General features: G+C 56.3%; 1 protein-coding gene across 6 annotated transcripts; it reads right to left on the bottom strand.

Annotated features, from left to right (window-relative positions):
- Positions 1 to 2241: 2241 nt before the first annotated feature.
- ETV3 (ETS variant transcription factor 3) lies at positions 2242 to 13821 on the bottom strand. 6 transcript variants are annotated; one of them, XM_075176267.1, is made up of 6 exons: positions 12179 to 12259; positions 10975 to 11212; positions 8676 to 8791; positions 4888 to 6130; positions 3504 to 4785; positions 2242 to 2963 (listed from the first exon to the last, which is right to left on the bottom strand). In XM_075176267.1, exons 1-4 carry the CDS (start codon positions 12222 to 12224, stop codon positions 4947 to 4949), a joined length of 1584 nt encoding a protein of 527 aa, XP_075032368.1. In that variant the 5' UTR covers positions 12225 to 12259; the 3' UTR covers positions 2242 to 2963; positions 3504 to 4785; positions 4888 to 4946. The 6 variants fall into 6 exon arrangements, with proteins under 6 accessions (XP_075032368.1, XP_075032369.1, XP_075032372.1 ...); XM_075176268.1 differs by having other exon boundaries at positions 2242 to 2570; XM_075176271.1 differs by lacking the exon at positions 2242 to 2963 and adding an exon at positions 13675 to 13821 and having other exon boundaries at positions 2971 to 4785; positions 12179 to 12241.
- Between the last annotated feature and the right edge of the window lie 890 nt (positions 13822 to 14711).

Below are 14711 nucleotides of genomic sequence, written 5' to 3'. Positions count from 1 at the left end.
TAGAAAATTCCCGCTCGGATGTTGCTGGAAATTTCTAAAGATTAAGCTTCGGTTTTCCAATCGGTTTCAAATCTCCCTTATTTTTCCCTGGAAAGCGGAGAGCGTTCTGCTCCGGAGGCGTCCTCAGCGGGGCTGGAAGGAGGCTTGTCTTCACCATGAAATTGGAAGAGCATTTGTAGTTTTCCCTTTTAATCAAGAAGCTGGAAAAGCGTCTGCAAAAATGCCATTTTTCCCCTTATTTTCCTGGCCAATCTCTCCCTGGGAGGGGCCTGATCCTGCGCCGGGGCCGGCAGCATCCCCGGGGTGGGGACACGACTCCTCCGGCTCCCACACTCGGTGCCTCGTTGTGCAACGGGATTTTTTTAGCAATGACCACTTTGCAAACTTCCAAACAGGACCTGTTTTTCCCAGAACTGTCTCAAATCTCCCCAAGATTGGCCTGGGAACGCCCCGCCAAAGCCGCCGCGCTCGGCACGGCCACCAGCAACGGCAAAACCAGGGACTTGAATTCACACCTAATTGATAAATTAAAAAAAAAATCCACCATGAGGATTAGCTGGTTGTCAGAACCCTGGCACATGTGTCCTTGGAATTAATGAGTGTTTAATTAAATATACGTCTTACTAGATTAATTGTGTGTCCGAGGAAGGGAGCGGAAAGCTCTCGCCGGGCAGCTCCGTCCCTCCAAGAGCGTGGCAGGAACAGGAGGGTGCTGGGGGGGCGGTCGGGGCTCAAGCTGCCCCGTGTCGCTGCCTTTTGTAAGAGAATAATAATAATAATTAATAATAATATAGTAATAAGGAAGGCCTGGAAAGGGGACGGCCACAGAGCGGAGCCCCGCGGTGTAAGCACAGGGCTGAGAGCCAGGAGCTCCATCCCCTAATCCCCTCCTGACGCTGATCCCTTTCTGTGCTCAGAAATAAAATAAAAAGGAAATAAAAAAAGCCCCAGCCCGAGCGGGGTCCCCCCGCGCCAGCACGTCCCCGGCCCCTCCATCCCAGCCCCTTTCCGCTGGAGAAATCCTATAAAAAAAAGCACCGTTGGCAGCGGGTCTGGCCAAGGTGAAAAGCCGCGCTGGGCTCAGTACAGGGATTTAAGCCCGGTTTAGTTGAATTTAGTTTAAACCCGACTTTACACGAGCGCAGCTGGGGCCGTCCCAGCCCTGCATCCCCCCATCCCGCTCGACGGCACTTCAGGGTCTTCCCAAACCCGTCCGCAAAGCTTCCCAAAGCCCGTCAGGGTGCGGGGTCCCCCCGCAGAGCCCCCCCCGGCAGACGGGGACGGCCGGAGGCTCTGCCAGCAGCAGCGCTGCCCTCCCCGGGGCCGGGGCGGCGATTACCTGGGGGCAAACCCCGCGGCGGGGTTCGGATGCTGCGACGGGAGCGGGCACCGGCAGGGACGGCGGCAGCGGGAGCGCAGGCGGTCTCCGGGGATGCTCCTCTCCCAAAATCGAGCCGAAAGCATCTCGATGCGCAGCGGATCCGGACACGGCTCTAGGAAAGACTGGGAGAGACGCGGGTCAAGCGGCACCACCCGCGCCCCGGCCCCAGAGCCAAACCCGCCAAGAACCGAGCTACCAGCAGGAATGCTTATTTAAAAGGTTTATTTAACTTTTTAATTTGAGGTAAAATACTTTTTTTTTTTTTTTTTCTTTCAACTTCCATAACAAAATACAGAGCTATCAGATACCCCTGGAAAAAATATGTATATTATACATATATTTCTATAACATTACATCATATATATATAATATATATATGCAAACTTTTTTTTTTTTTGAAGACTTTATAGAAAGTGGAACGTCTAAAGGCACTGCACAATGGAGTATTTAAAGACTACTTTACATTGTTATGTACATATACACACACGTTCAATCCTGCTCTCCGTGGACAGACAGCTCAAGCTAACCGCGTCCCCGCCGTACGTGTATGCATCCACTAATCCCTGCTGAATCAATTCTAGTAAAGTCAAAGAACATGCCTCAGGAAAAGTGATTTGTTTTTTAAAAAAAAACCCAAAAAAACCAACTTTCTATCGGTAAATACTTTCTCCTTAAAAGCACTCTAAAAATCGAACTTTTTTTTTTTTAAAAACAATCTGATTACGATTATTTCAAACCAAAAGAAGAAATTCATTTTTTTTTTAAACCCACCAGGATCCATAAGACAAAAAGAGAGAGAGAGAAAAAAAAAAAGTTACTTTAAAAACAAAAACATAATTATGGAATAAATAAAAACAAGGGACAACCGAGCAACGGGTGGAACCTCCCGCAGGCGACGAGGGCGACGCGACGGGCCGCCGAGGTTAATGCTTCTGGAGAGGGGCTCTTCCTCCTCCTCCTCCTCCTCCTGCTCCCCTGGATTCGGGGAGGGCACGGTAGCCCCAGCCCGGGGCTCGTTTCAGCTCTGCAGCTCGTTAAGTTCTGCCAGGCTCGCTCGCCGCCGCGGGGAGATGTGTGGCTAATCCTCCCTGCCCCGTCTTGATCGTGTGGGTTTTTTTTTTCCCCAAAAAAACTCTTGGCTTACTGCTGGTTGTCCGATTAAAGTCTCTTTCCTACAGATTCTCTATGACTAAACAAAGCAAAAATGGTTTAAACGTTAACATGCTCTTGATTAATTAATACAGGTGGACGTTGAGATTTCAACCATTTAAACTTTACAAGTTTAAATATTTTGGCACATCGGAATATATATATTTTTTTTTCTTTCTTTCTTTATTTAAAATGTATTTATAAGCGCCCTCCTCCGAGGCTGCTGCTAGGCAATGTGAAGTCTGGTCGGAAGAAGCCCCTGCCTCGCACCGAGGTGACCCCCCCCCCCGACCCTGAGCCGGCGGGGACGTGGGTGACGTTGCCGGCCCCTCCGAAGCGGAGCCCATCACCCGCAGCCGGTCACTGGTCCGTTGTCCTGAGAACCTGAGTCCTTTATCCCTGAACGCGGAGCTCCCGGTTTGCAGTGCAATGGCTATGAAGACAACACCCCCTCCCCTCCCCCCAAAACCAATTACAAACTTTTAAAGCCAAACAACAGTTCAACTTCTTTTTTTTTTCTTTTTTTTTTTTTTTTTTTTTGTCTTAAATGAAGGGTGAGAAGGGCGGCTCCCTCCCCTCCCCCCCGGCCCCCTCCCCGAAAGGGAGCGGCGCCCACGGGCTCCGGCACTTGGGCACAAGAAGGGATGCCGATATGCATTACTGATGGGAAAGGCCTCGTGTTTCTAATTCCTGAGTTCACTCGCTGAGCCCCTCTCCAGGGCCGGGGGGGCGGATTGAGGGGTTCCTTCCCCTTTCCTACCCCGGCCGTGGAGGTAAATCCAGGTGCCGGGGGTCCGGAGCCCAGCCGGGGGGGGCCGAGCTCACCCAGTTACGGCTCCCGCATCCCCCAGGACCGCTCCGGGTACCACGCACGGCATCTCGTTTCGGCAGGGCTCGACCAGCCCCGTCTATCTGCCTAATAGCGTTTGCAAATAATCTTGTGCTCACACACGCTCCCTCCTACGACAGTTACCGAGTCCCCGACTGGAGAAATCTGCCCGCGCACGCCTCTCGCCTACGACCGCGTGAATAATCAGCCGCTCTCTGGATACAGCTCTATCCCCGTGGAGATCGGTCGTTTCCAAGCTCCTTTCAAGGAATCGTTAGGGATTCGTCCCGACGCAGTGGGAGACAAGCGCGTTCCTCGGTGTAATCCGGAGCCTAAGTTAATCAGTCTAACGAGAAACGCAGCTGCGTAGGGAAATAGCAAATTTATAGCAAAAATACAGCGAGATTTACACCGCGAACCCCGGCTCAACCCAGCCTGCGGAGACGGAGCCCGGGCGGGCATGGCCGCCCCTCCGCCCTCCTTCGCTCCCGCAACCACCGCGCTCTCCATCGCTTCTCCGTCATCAGGCAAAATCCAAAACCTCCGCGAAACCCAACCTCGGCCAAACGCATCTGGCTCTCGCACAGGCTGCTTCTGTCAATAGACCCTGCTCGCATAAAGTGTACACGTAGTTAAGGCATGAGTCAAAGTGATAGGGGAACCAAACAAAGGAAATAAGATTTAACAAAGCTCCTGTCATTCCTTCTCTATGAACTCACCACAATCATTTCAGTGTTAATCTTCCAATCACTCCCAACTCCACCCATACAATTAGGCAAAAAAAAAAAAAAAAAAGAAAAAAAAAAAAAACCCAGGGTACATTTTAATGCGTATATTAAAGGCATTAGGTTATTTTTTTTTTCCCACCCCACTCCCTTCCCTGAAAGGTTTTTTTTTTTTTTAATATTTTGCTCATGGCTTCTGCAGTATTTCAGAAAGGCGAAAAGGACGACTAATGTATCCTGAAGCGCTACCGAGATCCGCTCGCCGGGAACGCGGCTCCCTCTCCAGCAGCGTCCCACCTCGCTGGCGCGCCGGCGACTTTCCGAGTTGTGTCTTTCCGCGACCTTCCCCGCTCCGCAGACAGTGCAACATTCCCCGGCCCCGGCCCCCAGCCCTCCTCCAAAACACAGAGGGCTTCCGAGGCTGACGCACAGCACGTCTCGAACGGGCAGGAAATCCTCTCCCACCATCGCACCAGGCTCCAGATATTTTAAAAAAAAAAAAAAAAAAGGGAACTAGATGAATTCGGAGATTCCTGCTTCTATAAATACTAGAGCGTATATAAAATAGACCGTGTCTGGAGTTCCTCCGTCCCGGTGGAGGCCTCAACCCCGCTGGAGTTCGTGCAAGGTCTGAAGCTCGCGCACAAGGGCGGCCGGCTTCCCTCGCCTCTCCTAATCGGAGCAAGACAACCGCGTCTCACCTGCAATTCAACAATGAAAACAAAGAACACAAAACCCCTAGTTTCTAGAATTACCAAACCAGGCTAGCCCCAGCCCCCCGCCCGCCCCCCACGCTCTGCAACCTTGCTACATAAATACACAGATGTTTTCAGCACAGACGGACTGCGAGGCTCCCCCGGGCTTAGGTGTCGGAGGCAGCCGTGGCCGTCACGGCCTTGGGACCCGCCGTGAGGTGCGGGCTGCCCAGCGCCCCGTTCCAGTGGACTCGGCCGTTCTGACGCTCCTCGGGGACGTCCGCCTGCCGGTCACCGTTCCAGCGGCGCTTGAGACGCAGCTTCGGAGGCATCAGGGCATCCTCTCTCTTCTCCTGCGCCCCCGATTCTCCGGCAGACTCTCGGGATGACTTCTCCCCGCTGCTCTCCCCTTGCTCCTGGGATTCTTCAGCCGAGAAGCTGGCCTGGGTGGGTGCCGGCGGGGCTGGGTGCCACGACGGGGCAGCTGGTCTGGCAAACACAGGCCCTTTCTCCTCTTCCAGGCTGGCTGCCACGCCGGAGCCTTCCTCTCTCTCACTTTTGTCTTTTCCTTTCGCCGGTGGCTCTTTGGACTCTGCCTCCTTGTCCATCGCGGGCTCGACCTTGACCCTGGGAGGAGGAGTAGCGAGCTGGGGGGCCGCCGGCTCCTCAGCGCTTTCCAGTCTCTCTCTGTTTTTGCGCCCCACGGGTGGAGGCTGTAGCTTGATGGGGAACTGGGGCTGCTCCTCGAGGGGCATTTGGCACTGTAGTGGTGGCACCATGAGCGGATAGCGGGGGAAAGTCCGCGGACTCAGGTGGTAGTTGAAGACGGAGCAAGCTTGCGAATGCAGGTAGTGTTTCATTTCCTCGGGATTAAAAGAGAAGCAGCTGCTACCTGTGAAGGGGCTGAGGCCCGGAGAGGGGCTGTAGGAGAAAAGGGTGGGAGTCAGGGACAACGCTGGAGAGATCGGGACGTTCAGGACCCCGCCGCGCCCCGGCAGAGGGGACACGGCAAAGGGGCTGTGAGGATCCGGGTAGATCCCAGGCCTGGTGAAGAGAGGGAGCATAATATCGGGCTTGCGCTTCTGGTGGTTGACGCTACCGGCGCCCACGGCGTTGCGCGAGGCCATGAGATCCACGCCACGGCGCCAATCCGAGGAGCCGTCCTCCAGCTCCGGCATGTCCGGCTTCCTCTCGCCGCCGTCACCCAACGCTTCTGGGTTGGATGGGACCAGGGACCCACCGGAAAACCGACTGGGCTGGGCATCTTCGGTGGGAGAGTGGCTGTCCAGCGGTGGGAAATGGAAGCGGGACGAAGCCGTGGGCACAGGAGGAGCGCTCTGCGGCACGACACCTGGGACAGGGAGGGGGGAAAAGAGAAAGAGTACGGGAGAGAGTTAAGAGCGCAGTTGCTGAGGGAGTTAAATCACAGGTAAAGAGCTGCTTTTCGGGCTGCACCCGCAGGCGTTTGGAAGAGTAACACAAAAATACCACGCGCTATCAACAATGCAGCAGACGATTAGATGGGAGGTGCCTTTCCCATCTGCTCCCTTCCCCTGCATAGCTCCAGTCTCCCCTGCCCACCTCAAAACCTCGCCACTGCTGGGGATGAATCTTCTCCTCTCTCCGCCCCGGCTGAGGTTTCGTGAACCTCCAGTGCCACCAAAATAACTTCCACTTTCGGACGCCCTCCCCTGACCTCCTCGCTCTGGTTCAACCAGAAAACGTCTCGACGACGGCGCGTTAGGAGCACGGTTAAGCAATCGTGCTCGAACGCCGCCGGCAGAAGCGCTGCTGGTAAACCTCAAGCTCTCAGGGCTGACTGAAAGTCACTGATTTGTGCTTTTCTGGGAAGACGGCTTCTCTCCAACGTTTCTGCCAGTAGCGCTGCCAGCTCTCGCTGGCTCCTCTTCCACCGTCGTGCCTACGGAGCCGCCTGTCTACGGCGTTCTCGTGCCGTAACCAGCCATATCGAGGCAAATTCTTCCACCTGCTTTCTCACCTCCGCAACGCGCCCGTTGATTCTCCCTTCCCTTCAAAACTGCGCGAGTGAGAGTCGAGAGAAGAAACCTGATTCCAGTGCCCCAAACAGGTTTGATATCCCAACCCCCACCCCAGCCAGAAGGAAAGAAAACAGGTTGTAATTAGACAAGTGCATTCCAGTTCTCCAAACTTCTTTTTTTAAATGCATGCCCCAGAGATAGGAGGGAGTGGCTGCAAACAGGGAAAAGGAACAGCAGTGAGCAATATTGAGCTGGAACTGCCCAGACTCGTTGCTGCAAGTAATTATAGATTTGCAGCGCAGCTTCATACTACATCTTACACCCCCATGCTTTGGCTAAGGACTCCTGGAGAATACATTTCCTTCTCCCCACTGCCGTAAAGGCAGCGTGTCCCACACAGGTAAAGCAGAACGCCTTTATGAATATTTCTATTCTCCCAGCCCCGTTTTGGGGTTACTGTTTGCTTAGAAGACAATGCCTTGAAATCACATTTGTGCTCGTGCCCGGCTGGGACTCCCCAGGGGCGGGGAGGGATGCAGGTCGCTTCAACTGCCAAGATCAACGAGCAGTCACCGCCGTACGTAGGCACAGGCTACACGAGCACCGATGAGAAATGCTCTTGCCCACACGTAACCTGTTTTTCTCAGCCGCCGGGGTTTCAGAGTCAACATTCAATCCCCACTTTCCCCTGCTCTCTCTCTGCTAGACGAATCTTCAAGGCTTCCCCTGGGGCACTCTTCACGAGGTGAGAACTAAGCGCACGGCGCTGTGAGAAAGGCTGGTTCAGGCGCCTCTGCGTTCACGCTTGCTTTGCTGCGGAGAGTTTGCAGTCTCGGGCCTCGCTGTAATGACTTCCAGAAGGGTTTTTTTTTTTTTCCTGATGGACTCGATGGCCACTAATTTCCCTGGTTGCGTGGTGGCTGCGCAGTTATGCAGGCAATCGCCCCAGCTGTAGAAATCTAGCCATGGGGGGACTTAACTCCACCAAAAAGGATCTTGCGAACAAAGGACCCTCTTCCAGAGAAACCACAGCAGTACTGCTGACTCTGGGACAAATCCAGAGTGAACTCCTGCTACCGCTCCTGGCAAGAGACTCAAAGGCCTTTTAGGACGAGCAGGGAACAAATTACGCTCCATTCCCAAACCCTTTTTCGTTATCCTGAATGTCAGCACGCCGTTCTGCCGCAGGGACAGTCGAGAAATACCTGTGATTTTAGTCAAACTCAGACGAGTTACTACTCTTCTCTGAAAACTGCTCTGTGCTCGCTATTACGCTCCTCTGAACTCCAGATAGAAGTCGGTTACGAAAAGTTCCTTTTGATATAAAAGGAGCAGAGCTGAAGCAAGCAAGGGGCCTTTGCAGAAGCAGGGAGGAGAGCAAACTGGGGTTAAGCTGCGAACTTTCTGATAGCGCTCACATGCGTGCCTCGCCATGCACCTCTAAGCTCCTTGTCAAGAAGGGTCAACATTTATATGGCACCATAAACTTACGTTACAAGCATGTGAGTGAGGCAAGGTCCCTGCAACAGAACTAAACCCCTCTTATCCCAAGGACACCCGCCCCCTGACAGCAAAGCAAAGCAAACCCGCGGCGCCCATAAAGACAGTCCAACAAGCAGGCTCAAATAGGAAACCAAAATGCCTCCAGTCTCCTCTGAAGACAACCACAGATGCGTCTGTGACCAACCCGAGGGAAGGAGCGCTCCAGATAAGGCTTTATCAACGTCCAGACATTCCCACCGCAGCCGCGCTGATTGCCCCGGCAGTCTTTCAAGCGTAGGAGATGACCGAGAGGGGATCTGCAGAGGCTGCGGGGTCGGTCCCGGCCTCCTTCCACACGCCAGGAGCGGGGACAGTTAAAAGCAGCAGCAGCAGCAGCCCCGAGCCCGCACTCACCATTAGGCCGAATGTTAATGAACGGGTAGTTGGGCATCACCAGCTTGTTGAAGTTGAACTTGTAGGTAAACCTTTTGCCTTTTGTCTTGTGGAGAATCCTCTTGTTGTAATAGTATCTGTTAAAGAAAGTTAGAGAGATCAATCAAAGCACGTGGTGATCTGGTTAAAGGTCTCGTTTCTTTTAGCGCCATCAACATCCACCTCTGACGTACCTACGAAAATGAAATTGTCCAGAGAATTTATGTTATTAATACAAGAAAATATTCGTTGATCGGGAAGTTTCCAAACGACACCCACTCCTTTTACAACACATTCTTTAGCAGTAGGTTTCAAACCATTTTACAGGTCATTACGTTCCATAGAACATGTGGGAAAAGGCGCGATCCTGAAGGGAAGCGAAAGCTGAACAACAGGCCAAGCCCGTACATGTTGTTCTCACCCCTGTCCAAACTGGGACCAGTGCCATGGGCTGGGGGCAGGGGGGGTCCCTCGTACAAGCGTCCCGCATGGCGCTGGCACTACCTCCCTATTCCCATCCACGCAAGTGCCCCACAGCCAGTGAAACACGCGTGGTCGCTCCACGTGGGCCGTGACTGCCAGGGGAACGTTACAGGAGAACAGGAGGGGAAAATTCACATGAACCTGTGCTAAGACACAGAACCTGAAAGAGGGGATCGCGTACCTGGGCTGGGGCGGAACAAACCTCAGCGCAGCGACGGAGCTGAGCAAAAGGGACCAAATTACCCAGATAGCCTCAGATTTGTTTTTTTATTTCTGCAATCTTCAAGGCCCAGGGTATTGTAACAGCGCACAGGGCATCAGGCTGGAAATCGGGAGAGCTGGTTTCTGCTGCTCTCATGCCCCTGAGCAAGTTGCTTCCCTTCTGTTCACCCATTCACACCTTCGGATTAAAAATACTCCCTTGCCTTCGCAGGCAGCGCTGATCAGGGCTGCGGAGGGCAGCCAGCGTCCCTCCCCTTCACGACACCGAAGGCAGAAAAACTCGGCCACAGAGACAGGGGGTATAATCCCCACCGCAGCCTCCTCCCCACTTACACCACCACTGTTTGTCCTCAGCCTCCTAATACTGGTGTACAAACAAAGGTGTTACAGGCGGATCGTCGCCACCGCTCTCTGTACTTAGGAGGTAGATTAAGACATTGTGCCTGTTGCCACAGCGCGCACCAAAGCAGGGCCGGCTCCGAGCTGGAGGGAGGAAGGAGCCACAGGTCCCGAGCCGAAGCGGCTGCCGATACCCGCAGTGCTCCTGCCCCGCTGCTGTCACGCTCGGCATCAAGATGCCAAGACGTGATCAGTGTTGGCAGGTAGAGGCTATTTTCCACTCCCCTGCACCAACTACAGCCTCAATTTATTGTTTCCTTCCTGTTCCAGTACGAGACTCTTGTGTTTGCTGCCTTGTTTGTCTTTGTCAGCTCCACCCAGGAGGTATCAGAGGGCGTAAGTCCACGTTACAGACTGATAATGCCAGAACCTGTCAGGAACTCAGCCACTCCTGCAGGTGACAGGCTTGAAATGCTGAAATACTTCAGAGGGTCGTGCCAGTTTTCCACTGTCTGACTTCAAAACACACAGGGAAAACTGAAAAAAAACAAACTATGGAAGGGTTTAAATAAAAGAGGGCAATGTTGTACCGGAGGCTTTGGAGTTGTGAAGCGCCAAGTGAGGAACACTCGGCCCCCGTCTCACACAAGGGGACACTGGTGGCCAGAGGGGGTCCTTAAGGATACCCAAATTCCAGGGCTCGGGAAACATCCGGTCCAGGCCCTTGCCGTGGGACGGGCACCAAACCTCTGCCTCGCACAGATTTAGCGGTAAAGAGGCAAGTACAAATTATGTTAGAAAGGGGAGTTGCTTTCTCTGAAACAGTACCCTTGATGGTGCGATAATAGAGTAACACCTCTGGTTTCCTCCCACACCTTCATTGCTCAAGCCAGTAGCGGCAATGGAAGCTGAGAAAAGAGACAGAAAAGCTCCCCGGAAGGAAGCCGTCCTGATAATAACAACCTGAACTAGAGGTGCAGATTTCCACCGTGACGCAGAACACGGCACGCCGAACCGGGGACTCCCTCCCCCGTCTCTCTAATCACACCCAAGTACAGTCAGACCTCCCCGAGCGATCTGGCATCCCAGAACTCAAAATTTGATAGAAACCTCCCAGAAATGCAAGTGCCACCGAACCAGGGACTGAATATCTACAATCAGTTACCCAAACGAGGCAGGGAAGGAGGGAAGGAGGGCTCGTTACCAGCCCCTCACCGCCACCAAAACTTCTGCTCACCTGAGCGCCCGGCTCAGCTTGTCGTAGTTCATCTGGGGTTTGCATTTTCTTCTGCCCCACAGCCGGGCCACCTCGTCAGGGTCCTTGATGACGAACTCCCCGTACTCGCCCTGCTGCCAGGCGATGACATGGCGAAACTCCTCCTTCTGCAGCAGCTCCAGGATGAAATGCCATAACTGGATCTGCCGGGAGCCGGGGCTGGACTCGGTCTTGTAAGCCCACTCTGGGAAATGATAACCTTGGAAAGGGGCAAAAAAACCCCCATAAAGTCATTTAGACAGCAACAGGAGCTCACAACTGCCAAGCTCTGCTGCGTGTTTATCGTGTTTTCTCCAGAGCGAGACCACAGAGTATCGCTGGGGGCTGTAATTCTATTACACATTCAATGTGGAAGCAGAGAAACCCGGCTCTCCTACTCTACTGCTCATTTTCTTACTCATTTTAGCCCCCTCTCCTTGAAGAATCCCCAAAACACCACCAAAAAAAATGGTAAAACTGAAAGGGACGTAAGCGTGAGAAGCAGTGGAAAGGAGCCCCAAAAGCTTTAGACGTCGCTACAATTTGGACTCCAGGTGGCTGAAATAAGGCAAATCATCCAGATTTTGAGCATTTGGTGCGCTGATGTTGAGGGGGGGGGTGAGGGCGGATAGATCTCGGCGACTCCAGCTCCCCCTTATTTCAGAGCACGGCAGCCCGCTCCGGCTTCAACTGCGCCGGCAGATGTTTCTGAGCGACTGCCAAGTTCGGCTTTCTCAGAATAGTTTCCCAGCATACTAACGCGAGGGTTGGTGGTGTTTTCTGTTTTTTTTTTTTTGCCTCCAAATCATCGTGGCCACAATTTCAGGCTCCGGCAGCGTGGAAGAAGTCACATCACGCTCCAACACCACCCACACCACTATCGCACGCTGCGAGGGAGACAAAACCAGGCACGAGCTGTACCAGACCGGAGGGGATCCACGTTAAGAGATCCCAAATCCTTATAAATAAAATGTCTCCGGGAAGATTTATTTGCATATTAAACCCGGCGCTCGTAAAAACTCGCCGACAGCCCATCGAGCAGATGTCTGATCGATCCTCACTCACACGTGGCTTTTGCCCACGTACGAGAGCTTTTGGGAGAGGTGGAATTAATCCCGCCTGAGCTCCTTTGTCCTGGGAAAAAAATTCGTAACAGCTGAACAACTCAGCCTTTAGACTTCCTTACCTCCTCCTCCTTCTGGCTTATCCACAATGCTGCAGCCTGCTTTCATTTTCTCCCTCCTGCTGACTGCGAAACAGAAGGAAATCGGCATCAGCGACATCGACGCGCCATTATCGCGGGCGGCACTTGGAATTTCTCCGGAGAGGCCACCTCAAGCCGTAACCCTGCCCGTCCCCAGAGGTGCTGCCGGGGGTCTCCCTGACCATAATCATCCCCATCCGTCTTTCCTCCCCGCTGCAAAAAGCCGGCGTTGAATCCCCGCCTCCCTCCTGCCCTGCCGTTAAAGCCCGCGAACGAAACGCGGCGGCACGGCGGGGCCGTCAGACAGACAAAACAAGCCAAACACAGTTTGTCTTCTGTTACTAGACGGGCTCCGCTGCCAAAATACACAAGCTGCTGAGCTCGCCCAGATGTACCAGGGAGGGAGAAGGGAGGGGAATAAAATCCCGGCTCCTGATCCCCCTCGGAGGCGGCCCATCTGATTCCAATCGCTTTCGGTGGGCTCGGCTCGAAGCGCTACCTGCCAGCGCCTCGGAAATCAAGCGTTGTGTTTGCCCCCCCTTCCTCAAGGTAAAAGGGGCTCCGGGGAACAACGGCAGCAGCGGCCGCTGGCTCCGAGGGAGCCCCCCCCCACCCCGCACCCCCGGCCCGGTGGCCAGACGAGCCCCCGGGAGGAACCGTCCCCGCCGGGTTTTCCTGCTTTGAAATGTTCAAAGTATGTAAATGGCTGCCAGGAGGAGCCGAGGCGCCGAGGCGGCGGCCGGGCCCGGGCTGCCGGGCTCCCGTTACAGCACCGCCGCCGTCGCCGCCGCCCCCTCCGCTCCCTGCCGCCGGCCTGCCCCAGCCTGCCCGCCCGCCGCGCCGCTCCCTCCCCTGCCCCGGGCGGGGCAGCGACGGCACCGCCGCCCCCCCGCCCTCCACCCCCCGGACGGGGGAGCCCCGGGAAGGGCTCAGGCCGCCGCCGCCGCCGCCTCCCCGTCGCCGCTAACCCCCCCGCCAGTGACCCCCCCCCCCGCTTCTTCCCCCGCCGGGCTCTCCCGGTTACCGGGGACCACCCTCCTCACGGCCATCGGGAACCGTACGGCCCCCACCGGCCTCCCACGTACCGAGGCGCCCGGGTACCGGGAGGGTCCCCCGCTTCGCCTCTCCGTGGCCGCACACCGTTCCCGCAGCCCCTCCCGCCGAGCGGCCCCCGGTAACCGGGGGCTCCCCGTTCCCTCCCCCCCCCCGCAAGGCCTCCCATAGGCGCCTCCCCCCACCAGCCCCGCCGCCAAAGGGCTCCGGTAACCGGGCCCGCCGCGGCCTTCACCTCACCGGTGCTCCCGGGGGCACCCACGTCCCCCCCCCTTCCGGTAACCGGCCCCCTCCTCGCCAAGGCCTCGCCAGCAGTCGGTCCCCCGGGCCCCAGCGCGATCGAGCCCGCGCGTACGGGGCGGCCCCGCCGGAGGCCGGGAGGCGGCGGTGGCGGCGGCTCGGCCGCGCCCGGCACCGGGACCCACCTGCGGGGGCGGCGCGGGCCTGGCCGGGTCCGGCGGGTGAAGCGGGTGCGGTGGGGCGGCGGAGCGCGCCCGGGCCGCGGTGCCGATGCGGGGTGCGCGCCGCTCGCCTCGCTGCTGCCGCCGCCGCCGCCGCTGCCTCCCCCGCACGGCCGCCGGAACCGGAACCGCCGCCACCGCCCACACACTTCCGGGCACGCTCCCACGCGCTTCCGCTTCCGGCCCGGACTGGCGGGAGCGCGCACGTACGGCCCCGCCTCCCCGCCCCGCCCCGGCGCTGCGACGGGTGGCGGCGGGGGACAAAGGAGGCCGGAAAGCGAAGGGTCCGGCTGGGGCGGGATCCAGCTGTGCGGGGATCCTGGTATATGGGGGTCCAGCTGTGCAGGGATCCCTGTGCAAGGTTCCCGCTTTACCGGGATCCAGCTGAGCGGGCGTCCCACTGCATGGGGATCCAGCTGTGCGGGGATCCTGGTGTATGGGGATCCAGCTGTGCGGGGGTGTGACTGTATGGGGATCCAGCGGTGCAGGGATCCAGCTGTGCGGGGATCCTGGTGTATGGGGATCCAGCTGTGCAAGGATCCCACTTTACCAGCTGTGCAGGGATCCTGCTGCGTGGGGATCCAGCTGTGTGGAGGTCCTACTTTACTGGGATCCAGTTGTGCAGGGGTGTGACTGTATGAGGATCCAGATGTGCAGGGATCCCGGTGAGCAGGGATCCCTCCGTGTGGGGATCCAGTTGTGCAGGGATCCAGCTGTGCAGGTGTATGGCTGTATCAGGATCCAGCTGTGCGGGGGATCCAGCTATACATGGGTCCCACTTCCCCAGGATCCTGCTGTACTGGGATCCAGCCGTGCAGGATCCAGCCCTGGGGAGGCGGCAGCCGGGGACCGCTGGGGGGGGCCCACGCTCCGGGAGAGGACACCCCGTGCCCGGCGCTGCACAGAGCTGTGGGTGCTGTCCCCACGCACCCACCCCGTGGGTGCTGTCCCCCCCCCGTGAGTCCTGAGCATCCCCCCGTGTGTCCCCCCAGTGTCGACAC

Source organism: Calonectris borealis, chromosome 29 (genome assembly GCF_964195595.1).
Source record: "Calonectris borealis chromosome 29, bCalBor7.hap1.2, whole genome shotgun sequence".
Classification (NCBI taxonomy): domain Eukaryota; kingdom Metazoa; phylum Chordata; class Aves; order Procellariiformes; family Procellariidae; genus Calonectris; species Calonectris borealis.
Note: the sequence above shows the minus strand (reverse complement) of the source record. Positions and strands in the feature narration are given on the sequence as shown.